The sequence below is a fragment of the Psilocybe cubensis genome, chromosome 2 (genome assembly GCF_017499595.1).
Source record: "Psilocybe cubensis strain MGC-MH-2018 chromosome 2, whole genome shotgun sequence".
In the NCBI taxonomy this organism is placed as follows: domain Eukaryota; kingdom Fungi; phylum Basidiomycota; class Agaricomycetes; order Agaricales; family Agrocybaceae; genus Psilocybe; species Psilocybe cubensis.
Genome location: NC_063000.1, coordinates 4,212,726 through 4,237,373, shown reverse-complemented (window position 1 = coordinate 4,237,373; position 24,648 = coordinate 4,212,726). Strand labels below are relative to the sequence as shown.

The 24,648-nt window shown below is 46.3% G+C and overlaps 5 protein-coding genes across 5 annotated transcripts; 3 read left to right on the top strand and 2 right to left on the bottom strand.

Moving 5' to 3' along the window:
* Window positions 1-804: 804 nt before the first annotated feature.
* Window positions 805-1,124, bottom strand: JR316_0002843 (uncharacterized protein; the record flags this gene model as incomplete). Its single annotated transcript, XM_047888628.1, has 2 exons — window positions 805-861; window positions 921-1,124. 2 exons carry the CDS (start codon window positions 1,122-1,124, stop codon window positions 805-807), a joined length of 261 nt encoding a protein of 86 aa, XP_047753551.1.
* Window positions 1,125-6,076: 4,952 nt separating this feature from the next.
* Window positions 6,077-6,311, bottom strand: JR316_0002842 (uncharacterized protein; the record flags this gene model as incomplete). Its single annotated transcript, XM_047888627.1, has 2 exons — window positions 6,077-6,139; window positions 6,201-6,311. 2 exons carry the CDS (start codon window positions 6,309-6,311, stop codon window positions 6,077-6,079), a joined length of 174 nt encoding a protein of 57 aa, XP_047753550.1.
* Window positions 6,312-9,701: 3,390 nt separating this feature from the next.
* On the top strand, window positions 9,702-11,102 carry JR316_0002841 (uncharacterized protein; the record flags this gene model as incomplete). The annotated part of the gene is made up of 2 exons (XM_047888626.1): window positions 9,702-9,749; window positions 9,807-11,102. The coding sequence occupies 2 exons, from the start codon at window positions 9,702-9,704 to the stop codon at window positions 11,100-11,102; spliced, it is 1,344 nt and encodes a 447-aa protein (XP_047753549.1).
* A 4,705-nt stretch (window positions 11,103-15,807) lies between these two features.
* JR316_0002840 (Guanine nucleotide-binding protein subunit alpha) lies at window positions 15,808-16,661 on the top strand (the record flags this gene model as incomplete). Its single annotated transcript, XM_047888625.1, has 3 exons — window positions 15,808-15,925; window positions 16,091-16,275; window positions 16,491-16,661. The coding sequence occupies 3 exons, from the start codon at window positions 15,808-15,810 to the stop codon at window positions 16,659-16,661; spliced, it is 474 nt and encodes a 157-aa protein (XP_047753548.1).
* A 1,469-nt stretch (window positions 16,662-18,130) lies between these two features.
* On the top strand, window positions 18,131-18,566 carry JR316_0002839 (Guanine nucleotide-binding protein alpha-3 subunit; the record flags this gene model as incomplete). The annotated part of the gene is made up of 2 exons (XM_047888624.1): window positions 18,131-18,259; window positions 18,324-18,566. 2 exons carry the CDS (start codon window positions 18,131-18,133, stop codon window positions 18,564-18,566), a joined length of 372 nt encoding a protein of 123 aa, XP_047753547.1.
* Between the last annotated feature and the right edge of the window lie 6,082 nt (window positions 18,567-24,648).

The following is a 24,648-nucleotide window of genomic DNA, read 5'->3' as shown; positions in this document are numbered from 1 at the left end:
CTCCAAACCCCTGCGGTTGAATGCCTGGTGTAAAAGCTGGTCATACAACGAGGAGCGGTTCGCGTGTGTGGCGTGTGAGGGCATGTGTTGCTGTTGCGATGGCTGGTAAATGTTGAACTCGGGGACAGGCGAGCTACACTTGTTTCCTGTGCGTATTGGAGCCGGCCGGAAGAGGAGGCGGACGAGGACGAGCAAGAAGAAGCATTCCATGCTCATTCACCTTTCCACAACTTCATCAAACAGGAAGCGGCTTCCCAATTACTGGCAAGGGCCTGCAATCCACAGGATGCAACATCAAACTCGGGTTAAGCATTATCGAGGATATGCGCTCGCAAGTGCGGTCAACGTGTAAATCAGCCTGGATAACATCTGGAACGGGTATAGGAGAAGTATATGCGGATGAAGAGGAAGGGCACATGAAAAGGTCAAAGGTGGTGAAAGTGAACGTAAAGGTTGGTGATTTCAATCATCGATTAAGCTTTAAGCACGAGAAGGACGACCCGTTGGAGGTTGGCAAAAGGACGGATACGGGATGTGTGAGCTGTGGGCTCCAGCGCGGAGTTCGAAATACGCGGCTCCAGGTCACGCTGTTTCCCGGCATTTGACTCTTGAGCAGGATTGACTTGAATATTTACCTTCGGTAAGTATAGGTAATTCCACGAATTGATATCCAAGGATTTGTATTTAAATGATTCTTTTTTCCTACAATTTATTCAAACTCGCCTACAGCAGCTACAATTCTCCTCTTTTGCCCCGTCGCTTCTTTCCATCTGAACTGCTGGACAGAATCCAGTTAAGCTATAGTTACCGTGTACTATTATCAGTTTCCACTTCCGTTACCACTTTAATATCCACTTTCCCCTTGTAAAGAAAATATATCATCAATAGATTGTCCCTCACAGTGCCCGAGGACGACTTACAAAATGCGAATATTGTGCTTGATCCGCTTCAACATCTACTGAATAGTTCACCACGTCAGGGGATCGGTACACTTCTACAATGGGATACCGGAGAGAATTGTCTTTATCCGTGCGCACGAAGGAAGTGCCTGACAACACTGCTTCTTTGGAGATTTCTTGAGAAAATGTGATCGCTCCGCGAGACTCGTGTGATCTGGGATGCATCTTGTCACGACGAGTCAAAGATGCTAGGAGGCCAATGGAATATGCTTTTGGAGAGTTTTCCGGGGTATATTCCCCCACTGAATAAGATTTTGCTGACTCATAGAAGTTGAAAGGACTGACTGTTATTGATTATGAAGTATGAACCCGCATATGCAAAAGAATCGGGCATAACTTTTTTCTAAAAAGGTCCCAGTTATATGACGACTTCATAAAGAGTATACAAAGACCTTACAAGAATCAGAGATATGATCACTATGATACTTGTGAAAATCCCCGTTGTCAAAGTATTATATATTAACGTTCGGATGAGGGAAGAAGTCCTACACGTCCGTCAGTTCCTTGTCAATTTGTAGATATTATAGGTATTATAATGCAACACACCGTGGAACTATAGTCCTCTTTCTCCAAAGCAGAATGCATAGCGAAGCGGCAATTACTAAGTCTGCTAGAAGTACCAGAACAAGCATGGCATAAGTTATACCCTGGACCCAGGTGAGGAGTCAGACGCATTGCGTTATCTATTAAAACTTCGTACATTCATCGCAATATCTTGGAGCACATCTGATTTGAAGCTGAAAGCAACATTATAAGCCTTGAATCACGGCGATGCAGCTTCGCTCTAGAATGTACATACAAGACAGTAACCAGATCTGGATGAAACTGTAAGGTGAATTTCTGCGAACGCTCAAAAGCAAATTATTAGATGATACGTACAGATATTGGTGATGAAGGCGCCAACGTTAGGGAGGCTCTTATAGCGGATAACAGTTAAATCTGAATGCTGAATGGGGTCACAAACTCTTTCACATACCACGATGATGACCAGCAGACGGTTTCTGTCACTGACTATCAATAATTAACAATCAATATGACCACTATGACAGCAGGTATATGCATGATGTACATACGCTTCCATACCCGATAGATGTAGAGTCTAAAGAGTGAATATTAATGAAACAATATCAGATAAACGAAGCAAACTAACCCTCGAATAATGGGATCAGTCATTGACTAAAAAGTTTATCAGTGGGAATGCGTCAATCGTGCAATTAAACAATACCCAAGTATACAAGCCAACCTGCGATGGCATTGGTAAGATGGTAAATTTAAACGGCGTAGAATTATGAAAATGCGGAGCTTACAGCAATTTGCCTTTGAGATGGTTCCGGTCAACAACTCTGCTTACGGCGAAGGACACTCACCAAGAGAAGTTGTCTAAAAATAGACTCTGAGGCCCCCCTGCGAGAGCCCGCTGAACTACGGTGTGAAAACCCATTCCTTCAAAGATGATGGTTAATGTGCTCAAGGTCCTGACATTAATGGTCAATATTATGACTGGTTTCAATCATTCAATATATACCAAATAACAAAAATCTAAAAGGGAAGGTTTAGGGCGGTTCAACAAAGATATAAAGTAAAAGATAGAATGCCCACTAGAATCCGAATAGGTTTGGGATCCTTGGTGCTTTGCTCAAAGTACACCAATGTTTGGTGGGACATCACACCATACAGCCTATATCATGGAATAGGGTTCAATTGTCCGTACATTACGAATGAGTGAAACAGCATTTACTCACAGAACCGCAAGGTAACATCCAGCAAAGAGGCCATTATACGATTGATTAAGTTGTGTGGCCAAGTTGGGGTCTGCTAGTTCCGCCATTGGTGTCAGTGAAATCGAAATGAACAAAATCTCTTTATATTCCACAACAAGAATGAATCAATAGATAAGAAGTGATCATATCATTCTCCACATAGGACGAGAAGCATCACATTTTGATGTTATCTCTTTATAGACCCAAAGGACACCCCAACACTATAGCCATAGACTACAACACTCATGAATTCAGGTGTATAGACAATTTCTGACATTTTTTGCAGATTTGACTGTATCTGTATCTGCATGTCTTGGTGACCATGTCTCCAAAATTTAATGTCTACCCAGCGTCGATTTAGAACGCTTCCCTGTCTAGTAGTATAGCATCCGAAAGCATCACGTTGTGATGAATTCCATGCGCAATCTGCACGGCCTACTCACCTGAATGCCTAGAAGCTGTAGCATGGACAAGCCGGACCGGCATAGATTTTCTATCGTCTTTCACAAGGTTTGTGTTCACACGCCGTCATGAAAAAGAGAGAGTTTCATCATCAAAGAAGCTTTTCCCATTGCTGCAACAAAAAATCAGAGCAAAATAGACATAATCATGATAGCGCTACCTATTCATGCTGCTCTTTTCAACAAATGTAGTAATCTTGTCTCTCAACATGGAGTGGAGTGAGAACAAATAATTATGTTACAGATTACTTTTAGACTGACAGTGCTGCAGGGTTTGGGGGCAAGTTGCGAGTCACCATCCTCATCACTACCGTGCATATTGAGCCCCAAATCTCTCGTACATGGAAAGCTTACTGCTCATGCTAACACCTATATGCGCGGTACTGGCTCTTACACCTGCGGTGCACGTCTTGCGTCTGTTGGCCATAGCATGAAGCCGCGACATCGTTGCCAACTCGGTGTTGATGTATGTGCTGAGCTAATGGGACACAGTTTGGCCGTGCGGTCAGCGCCCGTTCTGTTTACTGCAGAACAAAGCCGTATTGGAGCAGGCCTGTATGGCATGAAGGTGGGAGGGTGCGAAAGTCGAATCAACTACAGACAAAATAAAACACACCTCACACGCGGGCACGGACAGAGTGCCCTGCGTCCAGCAATATACAACCAGTGTCTGACGCCTGACACTTCTCATCCATTACGGAGGTACGCACGCCGTATGTTTGCTGATATCACACGTAGTTGGCACTCACATCCACCCCCCACCATTCCACGAAAACTCTGCATCGTGTTCAAGCTCCCCTATTCCCTCCAAGAATGCACGATCTACGGCTGTCCAATGACTTTCTCCCGACATGCAATTTGGCGTCGGACAGCTGGTTCATAAATTTCGCAGCGGAGAGAAAGACCATGGAGCGCTCGTCGTACTAGCACTTCACCCTGTCTCCCAATTGCGCCCCCACTCTCGCTCCCACTCCCATTCGTCTTTCCCCTACTCCCGCCACCGCTTACGGTAAACGGACACCCAATAGTCGGTATTGGCCCACAGTACACAGGACGCAGAATGAAACTCTGGAAGCGCGACCATAAAAGGATGGGATGTGTACTTGCAAGCGGGGTTCAGCGGTTGGGAGTAGGAGGGTAGAAAAGTATGTAGAGGTAGATCTGTTTGCGTGGTTCCTGATAGGGTTTTGATTAATGGTAGGAGGGAAATGGATTGGGCCAGCTATTTGGCATCTGGGGCGGATGAGAGATGTGCTGCGCGGAGAACCCATGTAATGCATTGAATACAGTGAATAACCACCGTCAACGGCGTCGGTGACTCCAGACGAGAGAGGGGAGGTCAGATATATTGCCGGGATGCTCTGCAAAAGGGAGTTACGTGGCAGAGTAGCGTGGAATATGCACTTTCGCGGTACAGGATATAGATATAGTTCAAACATACTAATCTCTGGTAATATAGCCTATCTGGTACTTTTTGAAGCATATAAAGGGGCCATGAGTCGACATGTATGTATTGAGGTGGTGTGTCGTTCGTGAACTGGAAGTTGAAGTCAAGTCGTTTCAGGTTACGCAGAGTTTTAATGGTGTTGTCGCGCCATTAATTTCCATGCCGCTATCCGTGGGAACCATTTGCCTCTCAAATCATTGAATAAATTACTTTTTGAGTGAGAAAAGTTTGTGTAATACGCATGTTAGAGCTCTCTGCACTTTTGGGTTACTCCAGAAAATCCATATGACAGACGTATATGCATTACCACCTCGAACAATCGGATCTCTCCAGCCATCTGCAAAATTGATGTCTTGGGAACGATACAGAATCGAGTGTTTGGTGACCCTCAACATCCACAACCTGGGAACCGCACCACCTCCCACACCCCCAGAACCCTCCTCAACGCCAAGCCCCTGCGCATGCGTCATACTAAACACCTGCAGTAGCAACGCATGTCAAGGTCTACCCACCGTCCTCCCCTGATTCGCAAAGTCACAGATTGTATCCACCGTCTTTCGCCTCATACTCCCCGCGCGCTCGTGTGCCAACGAGGACAACAGTAGCTGCTCGAAGGTGTTGAGCATCCTGTGCGAGATGGGGTTCTACACAAGAGTGCACCAAGGACCGAATCCTGTGAATCCTGCTGGCCCATTTCCATTCTCATGGCACGCAGAAAACACGTCCCGCGGAGCATGAGCGATGGTGGAGATGCAAGCTACAATCTTCAAGCTTCAGGGGTTAATATAACAGGCATTGATGTCGTTTGTCGTTTGCCAACAAGTCAAGTCAACTGTCATTGAGTTCAAGCGGAGTTTGATTAGAAATATGCCGTACCCGCGGCGTGAACCGTGGGAACTTTACTGTGGTAACCTCAACGTTTCAACCGTGGGGTTCATTGCTCCGAGGGGGCACCGTTGGGGAGTCCTAAATATCGTGATATAGCTCACCCCATACATTAATCTTCAAACTTAAGATTTCATCTAAAGCATTGGGTATTGGACTCTACAACGGCGCAAACGGCCCACCAATGGCAATCCCAGCGTCACGGAAATAGATCACCAACTATCACAAATAGTCGACTTCAGCAGCCATCCCAAGATTAGAATCAGACGGCTCATAGCTGCTTCGCAGACATGTGCGAGCTTGTACACATATCTCTGTGCCGGCACATTATCCTTCATAGCTCAATTTCGCTCTGGATCATCCTAAAGTAGCTACCAACGTAAACCACCACTTCAACCACTTCAACCACTCCTTTGACTCTCAAGAGCTTGCAGATGAAATTCAGACAAGTTTTTTGGATTTATATTCAAGATCAAACCGGTTTTGTGAGTGTAATAATCCATAGTGTTACAAGTGAACCCAAATTCAATAAGAAAAGTCTATAGTTCTGCCCCACGTCTCAAATCATTTGCTCCGTTTAATTTCGTCTTTTTCGTCTTCCACGAATACTTCAATGCTTAATTCCCCCTGCGAAGAAAATTAGATCTTCAGTAAAATGTACCGTATAGTTCACGTTGGAATGGCTTACAAAATGAGAATGTTGCGCCTCCTTCCCCTCAATATCCTTTGAATATTCCACAACTCCTGGATTGCAGTGCATTTGTCCAATGGAAGATGGGAAACCGTTGTCTTTGTCCATAGGTACGAAGGAAGAGGTTCCTGTAGCGACAGTTTGCTTCGGGATTTGTAAAGGAAAGCTAATCCTGCCATCTGCCTCCTCTAGTCTAGCTCGTATGCTATCTCGGCGAATGAGTGAGGCAAGAAGGCCAATCGAATATGCTGGAGGCAGGATCCCGGAATATATGTACAGCAATCAACTAGATTTTCTTTGTTCAGAGAAATGGACGGAAACTGACTGATACTAATTATGAAGTATGAACCCGTAAATGCCGTTGTATCTGTCATGAATATCTTCTAGGGGATAACATGGGTTGTATCAGAAGTTATTAAAAACCTATAAAATAGTCTTACAAGTAACAAAGACACAGTAGTTACCATGCTTGTGAAAAGACCTGTCGTCACAGTATTATATATTACTGTTCTAATGAGAGAGAATGTCCTACAAGGGCGTCAAGTCAATCAGAATGTAAATAGTCTAGACATGCCACAAACCGTGGGTTTGGGGTCCGACTTCTCCAAATTAGAATACATAGTGAAGCCGCAATTACTAAGTCGGCTAGAAGTACTAAAATCATGAGGGCAAAAATTAGACCCTAGGATCAGATTAATAAATCAGAGGTATTAAAGTATGTTATCAACTGTCTTACATTCATGTCCAGCTCTCTGACGACACTTGATTTGAAGCTTTAAAGGACATAAAATGTCATGAGCATTACATCATATCAGCAAAATATCGCTTAATAAACACACTTACAGCGCCGAAATGAGGTCTAAATGAATTACACGGCGAGTTTTCAGAAACGTACAGAAATGGTTATTAAATTTTACATACAAAGATTCGTGATCAGGGCGGCAATGTTAGGGAGGCTCTTATAAACAGATTACCGTTAGGCTAGATCCGAGGTATTATCACCAGTCGTTGTACATACAACAATACAGACCAGTAGGCGGTTTTTGTCACTGACTAGCGGAATTTAAACGGTCAATATAGCACATTGATAATAATGAAAGCCTAATTGACGTACGCCTCCAGACATGATAAGTGTACAATCTGGAGATTGCATATTAGCGCCAATAATGTCAGATAAATAAAGAAACCTGACCCTCGGACAATTGGGTCACTCAATGACTGAATGATTTTATTACTAATAATACCCCAAGACAAACAATTGACTCATACCGATGTATACAAGGCGACCTATGTGTTAAAGTGGCAAAAGGTAATTAATTTAATGTACTGCCAAAAGGAACAATGTGAGGAGCGTACACCGAATTCCCTTTGGCATGGTTGTGGTCAACGTCTTTGCTACAGATTAGAAACACTCACCATAGCACATTGTCGGCAAATATACTCTTCGGGCCCTGCGCCATACCTCGCTGAATTGTGGTGTAATATCCAATACCTTCAAATACGATGCTACATGTGTTCAAAAGCCTGTTACTGGACGGTCAAATGTATGGATCCATCATAGGCAACAAACAAATACCAAATAACCAAAATCTAGAAGGACCAAATTAAATCAGATTCAATGAAGACATGAAACAAGTAGGAGGGATATGAACCAGAATCCGAATAGGTTTGGGATCCTTGGCGCTGTGCTGAAAGTAGACCAATGTTTGGTGAGCCATTACACCATATAGCCTGTATGAACTAAGCTTTAGTGGGCCAGTAGTAAAGGATTACTAGTTCTGACAAGACTGAAAGATAACAACCAGCAAACAGGCCATTCGACGATTGATTAAGCTTTGTCGCGATGTTGGGATCTTCTAGTTCTGACATTGGAACAATGAGGCTGAAACGACGGATGAAGAACTCCCCTTTATAAATTACAGCGATAAGGTTATCAATAGATTACAAGTGATTCTATCATTCCTGGGGAAACATCACTCTTTGATGGTGAATCATGGGCAGAATATACAAGTGACCCCAGACATACGCAAGAATATGGCTCTCAACCAGTCAAGAACGAAATTTTCTGTCAAGAGTTAGCACGATAGTTAGAATTTTGAGTAGACTCGACATGGTTAATTGATTGCCTGTGTTGGAGTTTAGGCGAAAATGACATCTACTTAACATGCCCCTATCATATGTGAAACTTCTTCGACCACATAGCATCAGATAACGCGATATGTTGATGGATTTCATCCACAATTAACAGAGGATATTCCGTAACCTAAATTTGGCAATACAAACAAGCAAAAGGACTTCAAGGTCAAGTAAGTATTGGCGTCAGGTCAGCTACAAACCTTCACGATGTATCTTAAGAATGCAAGTAGGATAAAAGTGATGCTAAATATGCATCAGCACCTCAACGACCATCTTCGAGTCGGATATAAACACTTCATGGTCAATAGCAATAGCATTTTGAAAATACCCTTCAGCCTCATATTAGTTGAAGCACTGAGTACTGAACCGCAACTGTGAGTGATCTTTTATTGGCTTTGTGAAATCACAATCACGTCCATCGAAAAGAAAAGAAAAGAAAAGAAAACGTAGCATTACCCCCAACCAGCGTAATACATCGCCTTCGAAGCTCACACGCAGCCTTCTATGAAATATACCTTGGGAGCAATCAAATTAATTGATCTGGAATCCTGCTCAAACTTAATAGAACGACTAAAATATTGCTTACTTCTTTTCCACGAGCCCGACAGACGTGGAAGACTCAGTTTTAATTATCCTAAGATATGTCAGGTACGATATTTTGGTTAATATATTCAATTGTTGTTCACAATTTTCACAGCATACATTGCGGACAGTAATTTCCATATTATATTTCCTGGGATTGTAGAAATTCATCTACCTTTGCGGGTTGGAACTCTATCCCACAATGATGATTGATGTCAAGGCTTGTCAAAGAATCAACCTTCTCTGCCTTCTAAAATGTTGCTTCAGTCCATCGCACAAAAAGCACCCCAAAGATCACACTAAAATCCCCCCCGGACCACTCCTTTACAACCCCAAAATCCTCTTCAAATGTGCCGTCTCTACGAAACACAATATCACCATCACCTCTATCCAATGCACCACCCTCTTCGAAGCCTCGAAGTGCGAGATTATCAACTCAACAACGGAAAGAAGGTATGTAGGTGTACCAATTAACATGGACATGACTGTTCCTCATTCAACCCCAGGGCCCGTGCATTGTTTTCACGTCATCAACAAGATTGCCCGGATTTTCCGATATCTAAGATAAAGAATGCTATGTATACCAGTGCAGTGCTTTAAATGTCCAATGGCAAAACTTTCCTTCCAACACAGCTTGATTATTACGTCGCCACCGTGAGAAGTTACAACTGCTATACAGACAGACCCAATGAGAAAACTCCCGCAAATCTGCCGTCTGGGACCTGTAAAACCAACTGTATGGCGATCAAAGCAGCTACAACTTCCCCACATTCGTTCCATATGTCCTTCGAGAGTGCATGCAACATCGTCATCACCGGAGGGACATTTGTAAGCACACGATGCTCACAGTGTACCGTATCTGGTAGTCACTGTGCAGCATTGCAGCTATTTTGCTCAAACATCACACCTGGAGCACTTCACAACTCCGCTGAACGGTTTGATCCTCCAAAGTGCCACGCAAACACACGCACAGCAATCCTTGACGACATCATAACATGGTTAAAAGACAAGAACGCCTGGGCACAAATCATGTGGCTGTATGGTTCTGCGGGAGTAGGAAAATCGGCGATAGCGCAAACGCTCTCAGAGTTGTGTTGGAAATCGGGCAGTTTGGTGGCCAGCTTCTTCTTTTCACGAGGTGTACAGAACCGGCACTCCGAGACCCCGTTTATAGCTACACTTGCGTACCAACTTATGAAGTCATTCCCTGAAGCTCGAGAGATTGTATTGGACGCAGTGGCCAATGATCCCTCCATATTCTCATTATCGCTGGATATTCAGATGCAGCTATTGATCATCAACCCCATTAATTCCGCGGCACTCGACGAGGTCACAGGTGCAGCATGGAGATCAAGAGCTCCATATCTAATCGTCGTCGATGGTTTGGATGAATGTGACTCGTCGGAGGAGCATAGGCATATACTCAACCTGCTTTTCTCCCTAATCACCCAGCTCACGATACCAATCTCGGTATTTGTCTCCTGTCGACCTGAACAAGTCATTCGGGAAGTGTTCAATGACGAACCTTTGTCTTCATTTACCAAACGCATCAATCTGGACAATTTCACCGACGATACAGATATTGATATCAGATCATTTCTTCAGTCAGAATTCCAGAAAATCAAAATCAATCATCCTGCTGGAAGTAGCATCCCATCACAGTGGCCGTCTAAAGAGGAAATGAGCGCGCTCATGATGCACGCACGAGGCCATTTCATCTATGCATCCACAGTCATGAAATATGTTGGATCACGCCGGCATTCACCCACCATGAGACTGTCGTATATCCTGGAACAAACAGTCCCCTCTTCGGATGCCCCATTTGCCGCATTGGACGCTCTTTACCGTCATATCTTACTAGGAGTCGATAACCTTGAAAATGTGTTCAAGATCTTGGTCGTATTATTTTTGGTAAACCACACCCTCGTATCCCCGACAGCAGCGGGGATTGAAATTTTTTACTCTCTCCAGCCAGGGATGGTGGACATTGCTCTCTGCGACTTGCATTCGGTCATTTATGTCTCCAAGGATCGAAACGAGCCACTGCGAATATATCATGCTTCGTTCTCGGACTTTCTTTTTGACGAGGCACGCTCTGGGTTATTCTTCTTTGACCCAGCAGCTGCTCGAGCAACATTGGCAAGTGCGACTCTTCATATTCCAATAAACAGTACGTTTTAGTAAACACGCAAAACATATTATTAAAGCATCTGATGATGTGCCGTGTACCATTAGGAATAACCCCCGTTGATGTCTCGGTTCGACTCGAAATGACCCTACACTTTGATGCTGCCTTTACTCGACGATATCCAAAGCGGCCTGATAGAGTGTCTGGTTGGGCCAGAGGTGATCAAACAGTTTTACTTGGTTTGAAGGAAACAATGTGGGCGAAAGCAATAGGTTTTCCAATGCATGAGAGTGACGATTCAAGACCTCGAGCCCAAATGTCTCTTATGAATGACGAGGTTGGATTCTTTGGAAGGTTTAATAAATCTCTACAAGGGGTCAAGGCTTGCATTCCTTTACGGCGGAAGGAACACAAAGATAAGCAAATAAAGTTATAGTATGTTGCAATTGGTTTGGACATTTGAGACGGATATGTTGTACATTAAACTGAGTAAAGGGTGTGCTGGTAACGTATCATTTGTATTATTTGTATACTGGTATTTATTTGCTTAAGGATTGAAGCATGAAGCTTGAAGCATTTGGCGAATTTTACAATCACCACATTCTCGAGTTTCCCAGAATACTAGTATATCGGCCACTGCCACTGCCACTAAATGTCATCTACAAGGAATGATATCAATGATAAGTATACAACACAAACCCGCGTCAACCCGCGCCCACCCATGTTTTGATCCCGTATGTGCATCAAGCGATGATGGACTGTAACCACATCAGCTTCCGAGTCGATTCCAGCGAGTCCGGTTCATCTGTGGACGTTGAACAGAATATGTGTGGAAAGATAAATGGGGTGTGTGCAGTGTACTATGTGTCGCCAACCTCTGACCCAGCCCAAGCAGCAACTGCAACCATAGATGCGCCGGGTGTGGATGCGGATAGTTGTTCAAAATGTGGTATAAAGCCTTTAAGTTTCAAGTTTCAAGCTTCAATTTCACAAAACGTCATACTTGGATAATATCTATATCTATATCAATAGAAATAAGCACAGACAGCAGACAGCGGATTAGAAGACAGCAGACAGCGTCGCATGGCCCATGCCCAAACACTTACGACGAGTCAGACCGAGCCTCGGGGGTGCTTCAAACCAACCGCCATCGCCAGTGACAGCAGACATGACACTGACACTGATACCCGACAACCGACAGCCGACAACCGACAACCGCGATACGATACAACCTTGCTGGGTAATATTGCTGCGAGCGAGTTTGTCTGCACGGCGTCACGGTGTGGTGCGCGGTACACGATGTGCGTGGCACGTTCGCCTGTCGAGTGCTTACTTATAGGTCGAGTCGAGAGACGGTGTCCGTGTCCGGGTTGAATTTAAATTTGTATTTGACTGAGTTTATGACGCAATAGGATTGATTATATGTCGGCTCAGCTGGGATTATATATAGAGCTGTAGAATGCAATGATTTATTTTGGATGGATATGGCTTAAGCACAGTGTGGGCATAGGCATAGGCATAGGCATGGGTATGGGTATAGATGTGTTTTATTCTTGGAGCGAACCAATATGTTGATTCTGCAGCTCTTAGGGAATGAAAACGGGAACGGGAACGGGAATGTGTGGATGTGGGTCCAGTTGATAGGGTTGGATGTTATTGTCGATGATACTGATGCCTTTCAGTAGTGCTGTACGATGATCCCATTGTATAAGAGGGAGGAGAGAGAGAGAGAGAGACGCCGTTCCGCCGCTCGCTGTTCGCTCATCGTATTTACTACTTACAGATATTCTAGCGGTTTAATTAATGACCACACACCGACATCAGACAACGAAATTGACGGAATTCCGGTTTGACGGAGACGAAGCGGAAACGAAGAGAATGCTGACTCTCGAAGTTGACCTGTGGATGAAATTAAAACATACAGATTTAGAGTTTATTTTAATTTGGTACATTCAGTTAACAGAAGTCTGGATATGAGAATGAGAGGGCAATGAACTGCAGTGAAGCCGGACTCGGACTCGGACGCACTCGGAGCGGGTCAGGACAGGGCGGGGAAGGGTAAGAGGGGTAGCCCCAGTAGAGAGGGGTTTAATTAACACCTAAAGGACACCAGGCAAGAGCAAGAGCAAGAAACGGGGCGCATCAGAGGCAAGCGAACCTTGAAGCTTGACTGTGAATTCCAAGATGTGAATTGTGCATTGTGAATTGTGCAGTTGACAAGCGGTGACAAGCTTGTCGCATTGACAATCACACACGGTTCGCGGGAGACCGAACGTCGCCGCATCCCTCATCCCGCTTCAAGAAACTGTGCAGACATATTACAGTCAATGGGACGGCCTGATGGTATTAAATTTTGATTCGAGGGATAAGCGAATCGAGGAACGAGGAACGATGGGTGGCAGCTGAAAGGGGACAGTATCCAAGAAAAAGAAAAACAACAAGAAAAACAACGATAGCGAGAACGAGAACGAGAACGAGGACAAGGGAGTCAAGGATGGAACGGGGTTACGGATTCGATTCGGTTGCTCAGTGGTAAGTTATGCAGACAAGTTACTACGTAGATGGCTCGAGCGGGACCGGGAGCCTCGTAGACGCATTTGGATATATGTGCGGCAGGTGAAGGTTGGTGCTTTGAACTTGGCGAGCGTTGGTGCTTTAGAGTGGAGTGTAGGGGTACTTTTTCAGACGAGATAGTAGCTTGAGTACACGCTGCAAGGTAGCACCGTTGGAGGATCGTCGATACATATGGGATAACATGTACAGGAGCGGGACCAACTTCGAAGCATCCGAGTCGGGTCGGAGAATAGGCGGCTGGAGACTGGAGTGGCGGTGGGGGGTTGTGAAGTTGTTAACTAGTACTAGCAGTCACACATACGCACCAGAAAGAGTACAAAGTCGCACACATATGTACGATAGTGATACTATCACAAAATCACCATCACCAATTCACGCGCAACCAAAAAGAAAAAAGCAAAGAAAAGAAAGGAACGCACGCTTTGGGGAACAAGGCAAGCCAGCCATAACATAATCTGACAAACGTGTACACGGCGATTCGTCGTGGTTACGTAATATGCGAATAGACGTGCGCGGTGCGGCGTCGGCAATCAGGGCAGGACAGTGGACAGGGCATCAGAGATCAGGCGAACCGAACGAGCGGCGTTGATGAGCGGACTGGGCTGGTTCGATCAGCCGTGATTGCCGCGTGCGGTTTTTCGCTGTGTGTGTGACGAACCGCCGCGAACGAAACGAGCTAGCTGTGAGCTGTGCGATCGGAGCGTCGACTGATTCTCTCCTCTTCACTCACTCACGCCATCTTCTGGCTTTTGCCTGTCCGACTGCGAACCCTTTCCGCAAACTCTTACATACGCTACTGCTATCAACTACTCCTCCTCCTCTACAACACCCGAGGTCTTCCATCTTTGCGCTTGAGTCTGAGCTTGAGCTTGAGCTTGCATTTCGAACCCTTTCCCCCGCCACAAGCACCACCCCTTTCCCTTACCCTTTCCCGTCTCCCCTTTCCGTTCTCCTTTTCTTTTCTTTTCTTTTCCTTTTTCTTTTCCGTTTCATTGTCCGTCTGAGCATCGTTTTCCGTCATCGTCGTCGTCGTTGCTATCTGTATTCACACCTACCTACATCCACATCAACATCAACGTCCATATCCACATTGGGTTTAATTTCCGTCTTTTTCCTCGGCTCTTCCATACCGCACTCGATTCTCTGACTGCTACCACTTCCAATACCGCCCACCCCTCCACCGTCGACCTCAACACCGACTCCAGCACCGACGCCGACGCCAACGCACGACACTCCGCTTTTCCACGGCGTAACGTTTTACAGTATCTGCGCTCGACGTACGACACGGATAGGATAGGATAGGATAGGATACCGTTCTTGAAACCCTTCTCGATACCGACACCGTTTTCGATACCGTACCCCAACACCGCTCTCGATACCGTACCCAACACCGTTCTCGATACCGACCGATACCACACCGATAGATACCACCTCACCTCACCCCACCCACCCCACCCCACACGGCATAGCTACACCGCACCGCACCGCTATACCACGCACGTTGCAGGATCATCGCTCATCGCTTGCTTGCATCAAGTCTAGGTCTGCATCAACCATCAACGATCTGCTTCATCTTCATCTTTAACCTCCCATCATCGTCAAGGAACAGCGAGAGAGAGAGCGAGCACGCGGTGATTGGCATCTGGATTTGATACGACACGCTACGACACGATTTTAGTACGAGTGCGAGGTTAGGACAGGTTAGGAGACGAGTAGGGTGATACGTTTGCATTGCATTGCATTTCATTGGAAAGGAAAGGATAGGATAGGAAACGTTTGGATTACTTTGGGAAGGAGGATTGGAACACACACCACACACACACGCGCGCGCACGCACACGGGATAGACGTCGCTTATTTAGCTTCGTTTCGCTTGAGCTTGAGCGGCTCCCACGATTTTCGTCGGAACCAACTACCATCATCCACTACCATCACCCCACGCACACACACACACACGTCCTACCACTACCCACCGCTGACTACCGACGACTACCACCGCCACCGACTCACCAACTACCACCGACTCACTACCGACACCAACTATCGACTACCACCCATCAACACACCACGCACAAACCTCGACAACCAACAACCCCCACCAACCACCCACCCCCACCCACCCCCACCAACACCCACCACCAAAACCACCAATCAAAACCCTAACTAAAACCAACAACCAAAAACAATGGGCGGCTGCGTATCCACCGCCGACCGCTCCGGCAAAGAACACTCTGACGAGATCGACCGCCAGCTCGAGGAGGACTCGAAGAGGTTTAAAAGGGAGTGTAAGATTTTGTTGTTAGGTGCGTTGTTCGTTTTCTTTGGGTTTTGGGGGGGTTTGGGTTGTGAGCTGATTGCTTCGTTTTTTCTTTTCTCTCCTCGTGCCACATACATCCCATTCCAACGAACGCAAAACGTTCCAAACGTTCCAAACGTTCCAAACGTCCCACAACCCCACACCCAAACAGGCTCCGGCGAATCCGGAAAATCCACCATCGTCAAACAAATGAAGATCATCCACCAAGACGGTTTCGCGCCCCACGAACTCGCCGAGTTCCGTCCGGTGATATACAAGAATGTGATTGACTCGGCGCAGCAGGTTGTGGTGTATATGAAGAAGATTGGGATGGAGTGTGTTGAGTTTTCGAATCGGGTGCGTGTTGTTGTTTTTTTTTTTTTTTTTTTTTTTTTCGTTTTTGGGGCGATGGAATGGGAACTGATTTGTTTTTTTCTGTTTCTCTCTTTATATCCCTGTCGCTGTTCCTTCCTCTTCCTCTTCCTCTCTCTGTCAATCTCATACTCATACTCATACCTCAACACCACCACCGAAACACCGACATCGACATACCACACACCCTATCCATCCAGGCCCTCGCCGAAAAAATCCTCGACTTCCGGCTCGACACATCCGCGGGCACGCAACCTTACTTCCCGACGGAAATTGCAGAAGCGATCTCGCAGCTCTGGAAAGATCCCATTATACCCAAGATTATGGACGAGCATTCGAGTGATTTTTATTTGATGGATAGTGCTGCTTAGTACGTTTTGGGTTTCTTTTCCCCGTTGCTCGCTCGTTCGTGTTCGCGTTCGCTTTCGCTTTCTCTTCACTTGCCCTTTCCCCTCCTTTTTCCTTGTTCGCTTTTGTTTGTTCGCTCGCTCGCTCGGAGGCTGATGTTAGATTGCATTATCCAGCTTTTTCAGCGAAGTCCTACGAATAGGCTCGCCGGGGTATCTCCCCAACGAGACGGATGTGCTCAGAGCGCGCCAGAAGAGTGTGGGTATCACGGAGACGAGGTTTACGATGGGGCAGTTGTCGTGAGTTTTTTCTTTCGTTTTTTCTGTGGTTTCTTTTTTGGAGATTTTTGGTTTTGTTGTTTTTTTGGTCATTTCTGTTTTTTTTTATCTTGCGTTTCGCGTTTCCTTGCTTTCGAGGCGTATTTCTTTTCTTTTCTTCCTTTCTGTTTTCTTGGTGTTTCGATATGGGTCGTCGAATGGCCACACGGACGGACAGACGGACAGAGGGATGGATGGATGGATGGATGGATGGATGATGTACAGCATACATCCGCTACTCCGACTCCTACGACTACGACTACGACTACGACTACAGTATACGGGTATACGGTTTACGGTTGCACGGCTTTACGGTATACGGTATAACCTACCCCTGTACTCCGTGCTCCGTACCCTATCGACGACCCTCGACAACGCGCAATGTGCAACGCGCTGGTGTCGGAGTCAGAGTCAGGTTGTAGGTGTCATACCGATGACGACGATGACGACATGGGTCCGAGGACAAGTGGGCGGGGTATTTATCTATCTGCCTTCCTTCCTGCCTGGTGGGTGGTTGGATACTAGGCTGGCTAGCTCGTTCGTATGTTAGATGGACATGCAGGCAGCGCAGAGGACAGGCGGCGCAGGACAGGCAGAAGGACACCCAGGCGGGTAGAAACGGTTGAGACGCGGTTGGACGGTAACCCGGGCCCGGGGTTGTATCTCCCTGGTTTCTCGTTCTGGTTCTGTTCTGGTTTCTGGTTTTGGTTTTGGTTCTGGTTCGTTCGGTGACTTGTCTATTTGTGAAGTGGTGTCGTGCCGTGTTGGGGCGGTTCTTTTTTTGGGTTTTGGGTCGGGTTGGTGGTGTTTGGTGTGCAGCTGGTCTTTGGTGTTTGGGTTGTGCTGCGACTTTCACTTTCACTTTTGGTGCGGCGATGGTGTTCGAGTTCGAGTTTGAGCTTGAGCTTGAGCATGATCATGAGCCCCCGATTCCAAATCCGGCTTCTCCTACAGACGTTTAGGAGACTTTTAGGTCACGGTTAAGTCTGCGCTATTTCCGCGGCGTGTTTGATCGGTTTCCTTTTTTGTTTCGATGGGCCTCCTATCTGCCTGGCTTGCTTTACGTTGGGTTTTTTTCGTGACTCCTTTCTTCGTTTTCCGTTTTCCGTTTTCCGTTTATCTCATCGGGAACATGCATACTCACACGCTCTCGAACCCCGCAATGCAGAATACATATGTTCGACGTCGGCGGACAGCGGTCGGAGAGGAAGAAGTGGATACATTGTTTTGAGAGTGTGACGAGTATAATTTTCTGTACGGCGCTGAGCGAGTACGACCAGGTGTTATTGGAGGAGAGATCACAGGTGCGCTTTCATCCTTTCATCCAACCCCCTCACCCCTCACTCACCCACCCAACCCCACTCATAGAACCGCATGCAAGAATCCCTCGTCCTCTTCGAATCCGTCATAAACTCGCGCTGGTTCCTCCGCACATCCATCATCCTCTTCCTGAACAAAATCGACGTCTTCAAGAACAAACTCCCCAAAGTGCCCCTTGAGCGGTATTTCTCGGAGTATGCGGGTGGCCCGGATATTAATAAGGCTGCCAAGTATATTTTGTGGAAGTTTATGCAGGCGAATAGGGCGCGGTTGAGTGTGTATCCGCAGTGAGTGTTTTCTCTTCTTTTTTTGTTTGTTTGTTTTGGGTGGTTTGGGTTGATTGATTGATGTTTTTTGTGTGGGAAGTTTGACGCAGGCGACGGATACGACGAATATTAGGCTTGTCTTTGCGGCTGTCAAAGAGACGATATTGCAGAATGCGCTCAAAGATTCAGGGATCCTGTGACACCCCTCAACCTCGACCTTCGACATTAGTCGCGTTTTTTTCTTCATCCTTGTTTTTTTTTTTTTTTTGGTTCGTTGGTTTGGTTTTTCTTTCACGTCGCATTTCGCATTTCGCATTTTGTGGCTCGTCCTCTACTTCTACCCTCCACCTCTACGCTACGCTATCCCACATTTGCCACATCGCCTTATATACGTCACATTTTACGTCCCTGCGCCTCCCTGCTTCTTCTTCTCCGACATCTGCCATGCCATCCGATCAACTTTCCTCCTTCATCCGCAACTCGAACTCGAACTCGAACTCGAAATTGAACTCGAAATTGAAATTCAACTCGAACGCAAATTATGCTATTCACATTGTATACGCCTCCTCCTCCCCCTTTTTTTCGCGCATTTATGCATTTTATGCATCACTTTCTCACCGTCGCCCGTCGCCCGTCGCCTATCGCCCTTCGTCCTTCGTCGTCGCCCATTACCCCTCGTCTCAACACTATCCCCCGTCTCATCACTACCCCCCGTCTCACCCCTTTCCACCTCCCGTCGAAAGTTTCACCCCTGCCTTTTACATCTTTCAGATTTGTGGATATGGACCGCTTGCTTTTATTTGTGTGGTTTTTAGTTTAATTGTTGGATGGGATTGGTGGTGGGAATGGTGGGCGTGGTAGTGATAGAGATGAAGGGTGCGGTGCGGTGTGGTGTATGGGATCGAGAATCGAGAGTCGGGAGTCGAGAGACGAGAGTCCGGAGTCGGGAGTCGAGGATTGGACGTCAAGGATTCGTTCAGCGATCACCGATCAACTGTATAGCCTTTCGACTCTGCTGTGCACCCGCAGACCCGTTCGGTTGGTCGATCTGTATGGAAGACATACGGCATGCGATGTACGACATACGACGTACGGCCCACCTACATCTCGCGCTCAAGCTCGATATAGCATATTGCGTATTGCGTATCACACGGAGCAATAGAGCATATGGAGGCCAATGTGCATGTACATTGCGTTGTGGCACCGGAGTCGGGTGGGGTGGTTGTGGAGGAGGTTGAGATGGCGTTTGAGGTTTAGGTTGGGTTTGGGGTTGGGGTTGGGGCCGGGGTTGAGAGGGCATCGTGGAGGAGGTTGGAAGGGGGGATGATGAGGATGGGGTGTGGTAGAAAGGAGGTAGCGGACGATGGTGTAATGGAAGTTGGTACGAGGATGAGGATGAGATGAGGATAAGGGTGAGGGTGAGGATGAGGAGCGGGATGGAGGTGGGGAATGTTTGTTCGATGCTTACTCTATGTTATTCTTTTTTTCCTCTTTTTCTTTTTCCATTTTCTTATCTTTTTCATTTTCGTTTTTTATCTTCGTTGAGTGTACTGTAAACCTTATTTCTTTTTTTTTTTGTTGGTCATGGTATGGTCATGGTATGGTGCGACGTTTCTACTCTCTACTCTCTCTACTCTCTACTCTCTACTCTCTACTCCTCTCGTCTTGTACTTCATTTTCTCATTTTCTCTCCTCTCCTCTCATCTTCTTTTCACGTTTAGTTCTATTTCATCTCATCTAGTTTCATCTCAATTTTCGCTTCGTTTTCGCTTCGTTGATGGTGTGTCTACAACTACAACTACGACTACAATTTCAACTACGATACATATATGTTTACGTCTACCCATCACCAACACGTTCGAGGCAAGATTTAAATGATTTGGTGTATGTGTTATGTGCATGTCTCAAGTGTTGTCGTTGTCCGTGCGTCGGTGGACGGGTGGATAGATAAGTAGGTATGTAAGTGTCAAGTGTCATATCGCACATGTCATTTAGACTACGAACACGAACACGAATACGAATACAGATCATGTTACATTTATACCTTGCAAGTACTTACAAGTTATATCCTCCGTGTCGTGGGTGGGGACAGTGGCGCGGCGGCGTCGGGTGTGCCGAGCGTTGCAAGGCGTCGTGGGATGCGACAGCGACAGCGGCAGGATGGGGGGAGGGGTGACACGATGAATTGGGCTGGATTGAGTCGAGTCGCGTCGTGGGTTGGGAATTAATTTACTAATTTAATTGGAATTTTGGGGGAGGCGTTTGCGTTGTCGTTTGCGTGTGCGTGCTGTCAGAGTTTGGAGTTGGAGTTGGAGTTGGGATGTCTATTGTGCAGTGCAGTGCAGTGATAGCGATAGTGATAGTGATTGTGTGATGGATTGTGTTTGGGAGATTGTGTGCAATGGTGCGAGCACTGGGCAGAGTGCTCTGGCGTCACTAGGACGCTTTGAGGAGTTTGTGCCCACGGGGATCTCGGACTTTATGCTTCATGATTCATGATTTAACGTGCAACTTGAACGCGTCGTCACTCGCTACTCGTCGATCCCGACTCTCGACTCTCGAACCCTCGCGAGTCCAAAGACCGAAGTAGAGCACTATTTTCTGTGCAACTTGCAATGTGATGGTTCAGGTCGATCTTTTAAATTTGATATTTTTGATCGTGTTCATGTCAGATTTTCGGCTTCGTTTTTGTGTGCGTGTGTTCCAGGTTCCTGTTTCGACGTGACGTCGTGTGTGTTGTGTTGTGCTGCACACTAAACTAAACTAAACTAACTTACTTCTTGTCTGATCACGTCTGATGTGTGTTGCGCTTGAAAGTTGAACATGCCGCCGACACAGCGCGGAGCGCGTGCTTCGGGCCCATCTTCTGTCACCGTCAGTGAGGGAGCTGACAAGTGTCCGTGGTTGTGTCAGGGTTTAATTGCGCATTTGGCGACGTTCCTTGTTTTTCGCGGTGTGTTTTCCTCCTTTGGGGGTTATTTGATGGGCATTGTGATGGTGAGCGTTGGTGGGATTGGTTTGGTTTGGTTTGGGCTTGGTGGTTCGGTGGGTTGGTTCGGTGGGATGGGTAACGGTGTGGGTGTGGGTGGGTGGGGGGTGGGTGGGGGGTGGGGTGATGGATTGGGTTCTAGACCCCGGTTCGGTTGGAGGTTAAATTTATTTTTAACTTTAATTGGTGAGTTTGCCGTGCGCGCGAGTGTGTGTATTTAGGTTCACCTATATTGAGCAACGTTTGAAATGATAGTAACACGTTTTGATTTTCTTGAGTTCATTCCGAGTATGATCCTTTTGTTCGTTTAACATTCGTGGTATGACGATTATTGTGATTTTCGTGATTTGTGATTTTGTGATGGGGATGGTTTTTAGTTCAGGGTTGTACAAAATTTGTGGTGTTTTTGAGATTGAAAGGGAAGGTCTCTTATTATTGTTATTGACTCACTGAGTGGTAGATTTGTTCACTTTGGGGGTTGGAGGTGCTCGTAATTCCGATTTTTGATGGTGATGTGGTTGTGGTTGTGGTGAGGTGGTGAGGTGTAGATGAGTGTATGTGACCCTGGCGGGTGCGGTCATATCTGTGCATGTGGTGTGGTACCACTTGAAGCGGCTGTATCTGGAGCAATACGGCTGCAGAAGGGGGCACGATGAGGGCACGGTGCGACTCGATGGTACCTGTCATCCTGTGCCCTCAAAATTGCCTCGGGTCTGCTTCGTTTCGTTTCGTTTCGTTTGTGGTTTCCGGGTTATGGAATTGGGAATGGGGAATGGGGAATTGACAGCTGCTTTTGCTTCCACTTTGGTCTTTTGAGGTTGGAAGGATGTCTTCACATCGCCGTCATTCTGGACTAGAATGGCCCCTAGCTCTCGCGAATATCGCGAGACTGAGTATTTTATTGATTTGTATGAGTGATGTTCACGTATAGGCGAGAGCGACGAGCTGGAGGGGCGGTGCAGACGTCGAGGGTTCTGTGGGTCTTGCTTTCCTATTGGGAGGTTTGGATTAGAAGGTATGTGAATTTGTATCTAGATTTGAGTAGTCAAGTCGTTTGCGCTGTGTCTTGGTGAATTTTAATGCGCAAGGCTTGAAGGTACACGCTCAAGAGGTTAAACTATTTAAACCTAATTGCATTTTCATATTCACTTTCCGTTGGCTTTTATCCATGGTCTCTGTCCCTGACGCACCAGGCTTTTCGTCTTTTATACTATCTTTCGTATTCTATTGCTGGGTTTGGTTGTGCTTGGCTCTGCAGACTCAATGTGCTTGCGACGTCAATTCTGATTTGCAGTCGGCTGGCAAATTTGAGGTTCAGGGAAATGTGATTAGGTCTGTGCACTCTAAGAAGGAGGGAGGGAGTTTGAAGAGAGGGATAGGTTATGTGGTTTGTGGTACATTTGCAACAGCGAGAGGGATAGTGTGGTGTTGGTGTGTGGGTCAGTGTGATAACAGAAATTTTGGTATTGCATACTCCCAGGATATCAATTTGACTCGAATGTGCTGACCACTCTAGGTGTATAACTGTTTCAGGGTATCAGATTTCAGAGTCGGTGACAAGGCGGGCGTTCCGAGGATATCCTCCAGAATCGGAGTGTTTGGGAAGAACAGTGAATGTAAATTGTGGATTTCGATAATTCAAATTTTGATTTTGAATTGTGACATGCATCTTTACACCGTATTGGTGTGGATTGCAGATGATGATGATGCGTCGAGCGAGGCGCCGAATATCGTGTATCAATTTAATCCATTTTCTGTTCTTTTTTAAAACAAAAAACAAACAAGGCACGATGACTCGAGAGTCGAGTGATAGTGGTGGAAATAGTGATAGTGCATCCCGACACACGGAGGTTTGGGGTGAGAGATCTAGGTTATGTATGGGTATGTGGATCTGGGAGATGATTGGGGTGAAACTGAAGAGGAGCGGTGTCAACAGTCAAAGTCAGATGGGTATCGCTGGTCGAGCGGTGATATGGATTTTTGTTTTGCGATAAGATGGTGTTTTGTTTTGGGTTGAGGGTTTAGTAAATTGAAGGTTTTTTTACATGCAAGGAGAGAGGATGCGAGGCTCGCTCTATGCAGCTTGTACCCTTAATGCAAGTGTGGGTGTAACAATTAGGAACACCAAGGCAATGGTGCTCTGTAGTTCTGGCATACGTGGTTTTGTCTTTGTTTGCTACGTTATGGTTGTGTGTGTATATGCGCGTGGGCGAAGATGCGTCAATTACGCGGTGGCGCTACGTTGCTGTGGGGTTGGTGTATTTGTGTATTCGCATATTAGATTCTCGGTTGTCGTTTTAGCAACGTTCGCTACATTCAGTTTCGCGCTTAACGCATGCATGTGTGATGAGGCAACACATGGAGCGATGACTCGACGATGACGCCCATCGTCAAACCATGAAAATTCAATTGAACCCTACGTACAATATTTGATTCAGGTTTTACTACGAGCGTCGAGGAAAGCGGAGGACGAGGGTTAGGGGAAGAGACGGAGATAGCCGATGGGGATGATGATGGATGATTTGATAACCGTGCCGATCATCCCGCATGGATATAGCCATGCTGTCCGTCCTGTCCCATGTCGTCCCTGTCGCTTTTTGCTTTTCGCTTGACCCCTCGAGCTCGCTTCTTGCGTTCCCCGCTTTTCTCGCTTTTGTGGATTTGGCTCGGATTGAGGTGAAGGATACACGTCACTTGCTTTCATTTAAAGAGTGTGTGTGGGCTTCTGAGGTGTGTGTTCACTTTATTTGGACTTTAGTGTGGTTACATGGGTTTTTATCATTGAATACAAATGCTTGAGAACCCGGTTGGTAGAGGTTAGACCTGATTTGGGCACCGGGGAAATTGATCAGACGGGTCCTCCTTTTCCCCTGGACCCTTATGGTTGCTTATTTTGCGTTTTGTTGTGTTGTGTTGTCGTGTAACGCTTCTAGCTGTACCATTCTGACTCTCTATCTTCGTTACATCCACCAGCTGAACTAGCTCTCTAGTACACCAGCGAACCGCTGTTGAACGTACACACGATTAGTGCGAATACCGACTGCCGACTATCGACTATCAGCTTTCGTATCACCCGCGAGATCGGACTGCTGTCGAGTCTAGATTGCTGTTGTCGAGT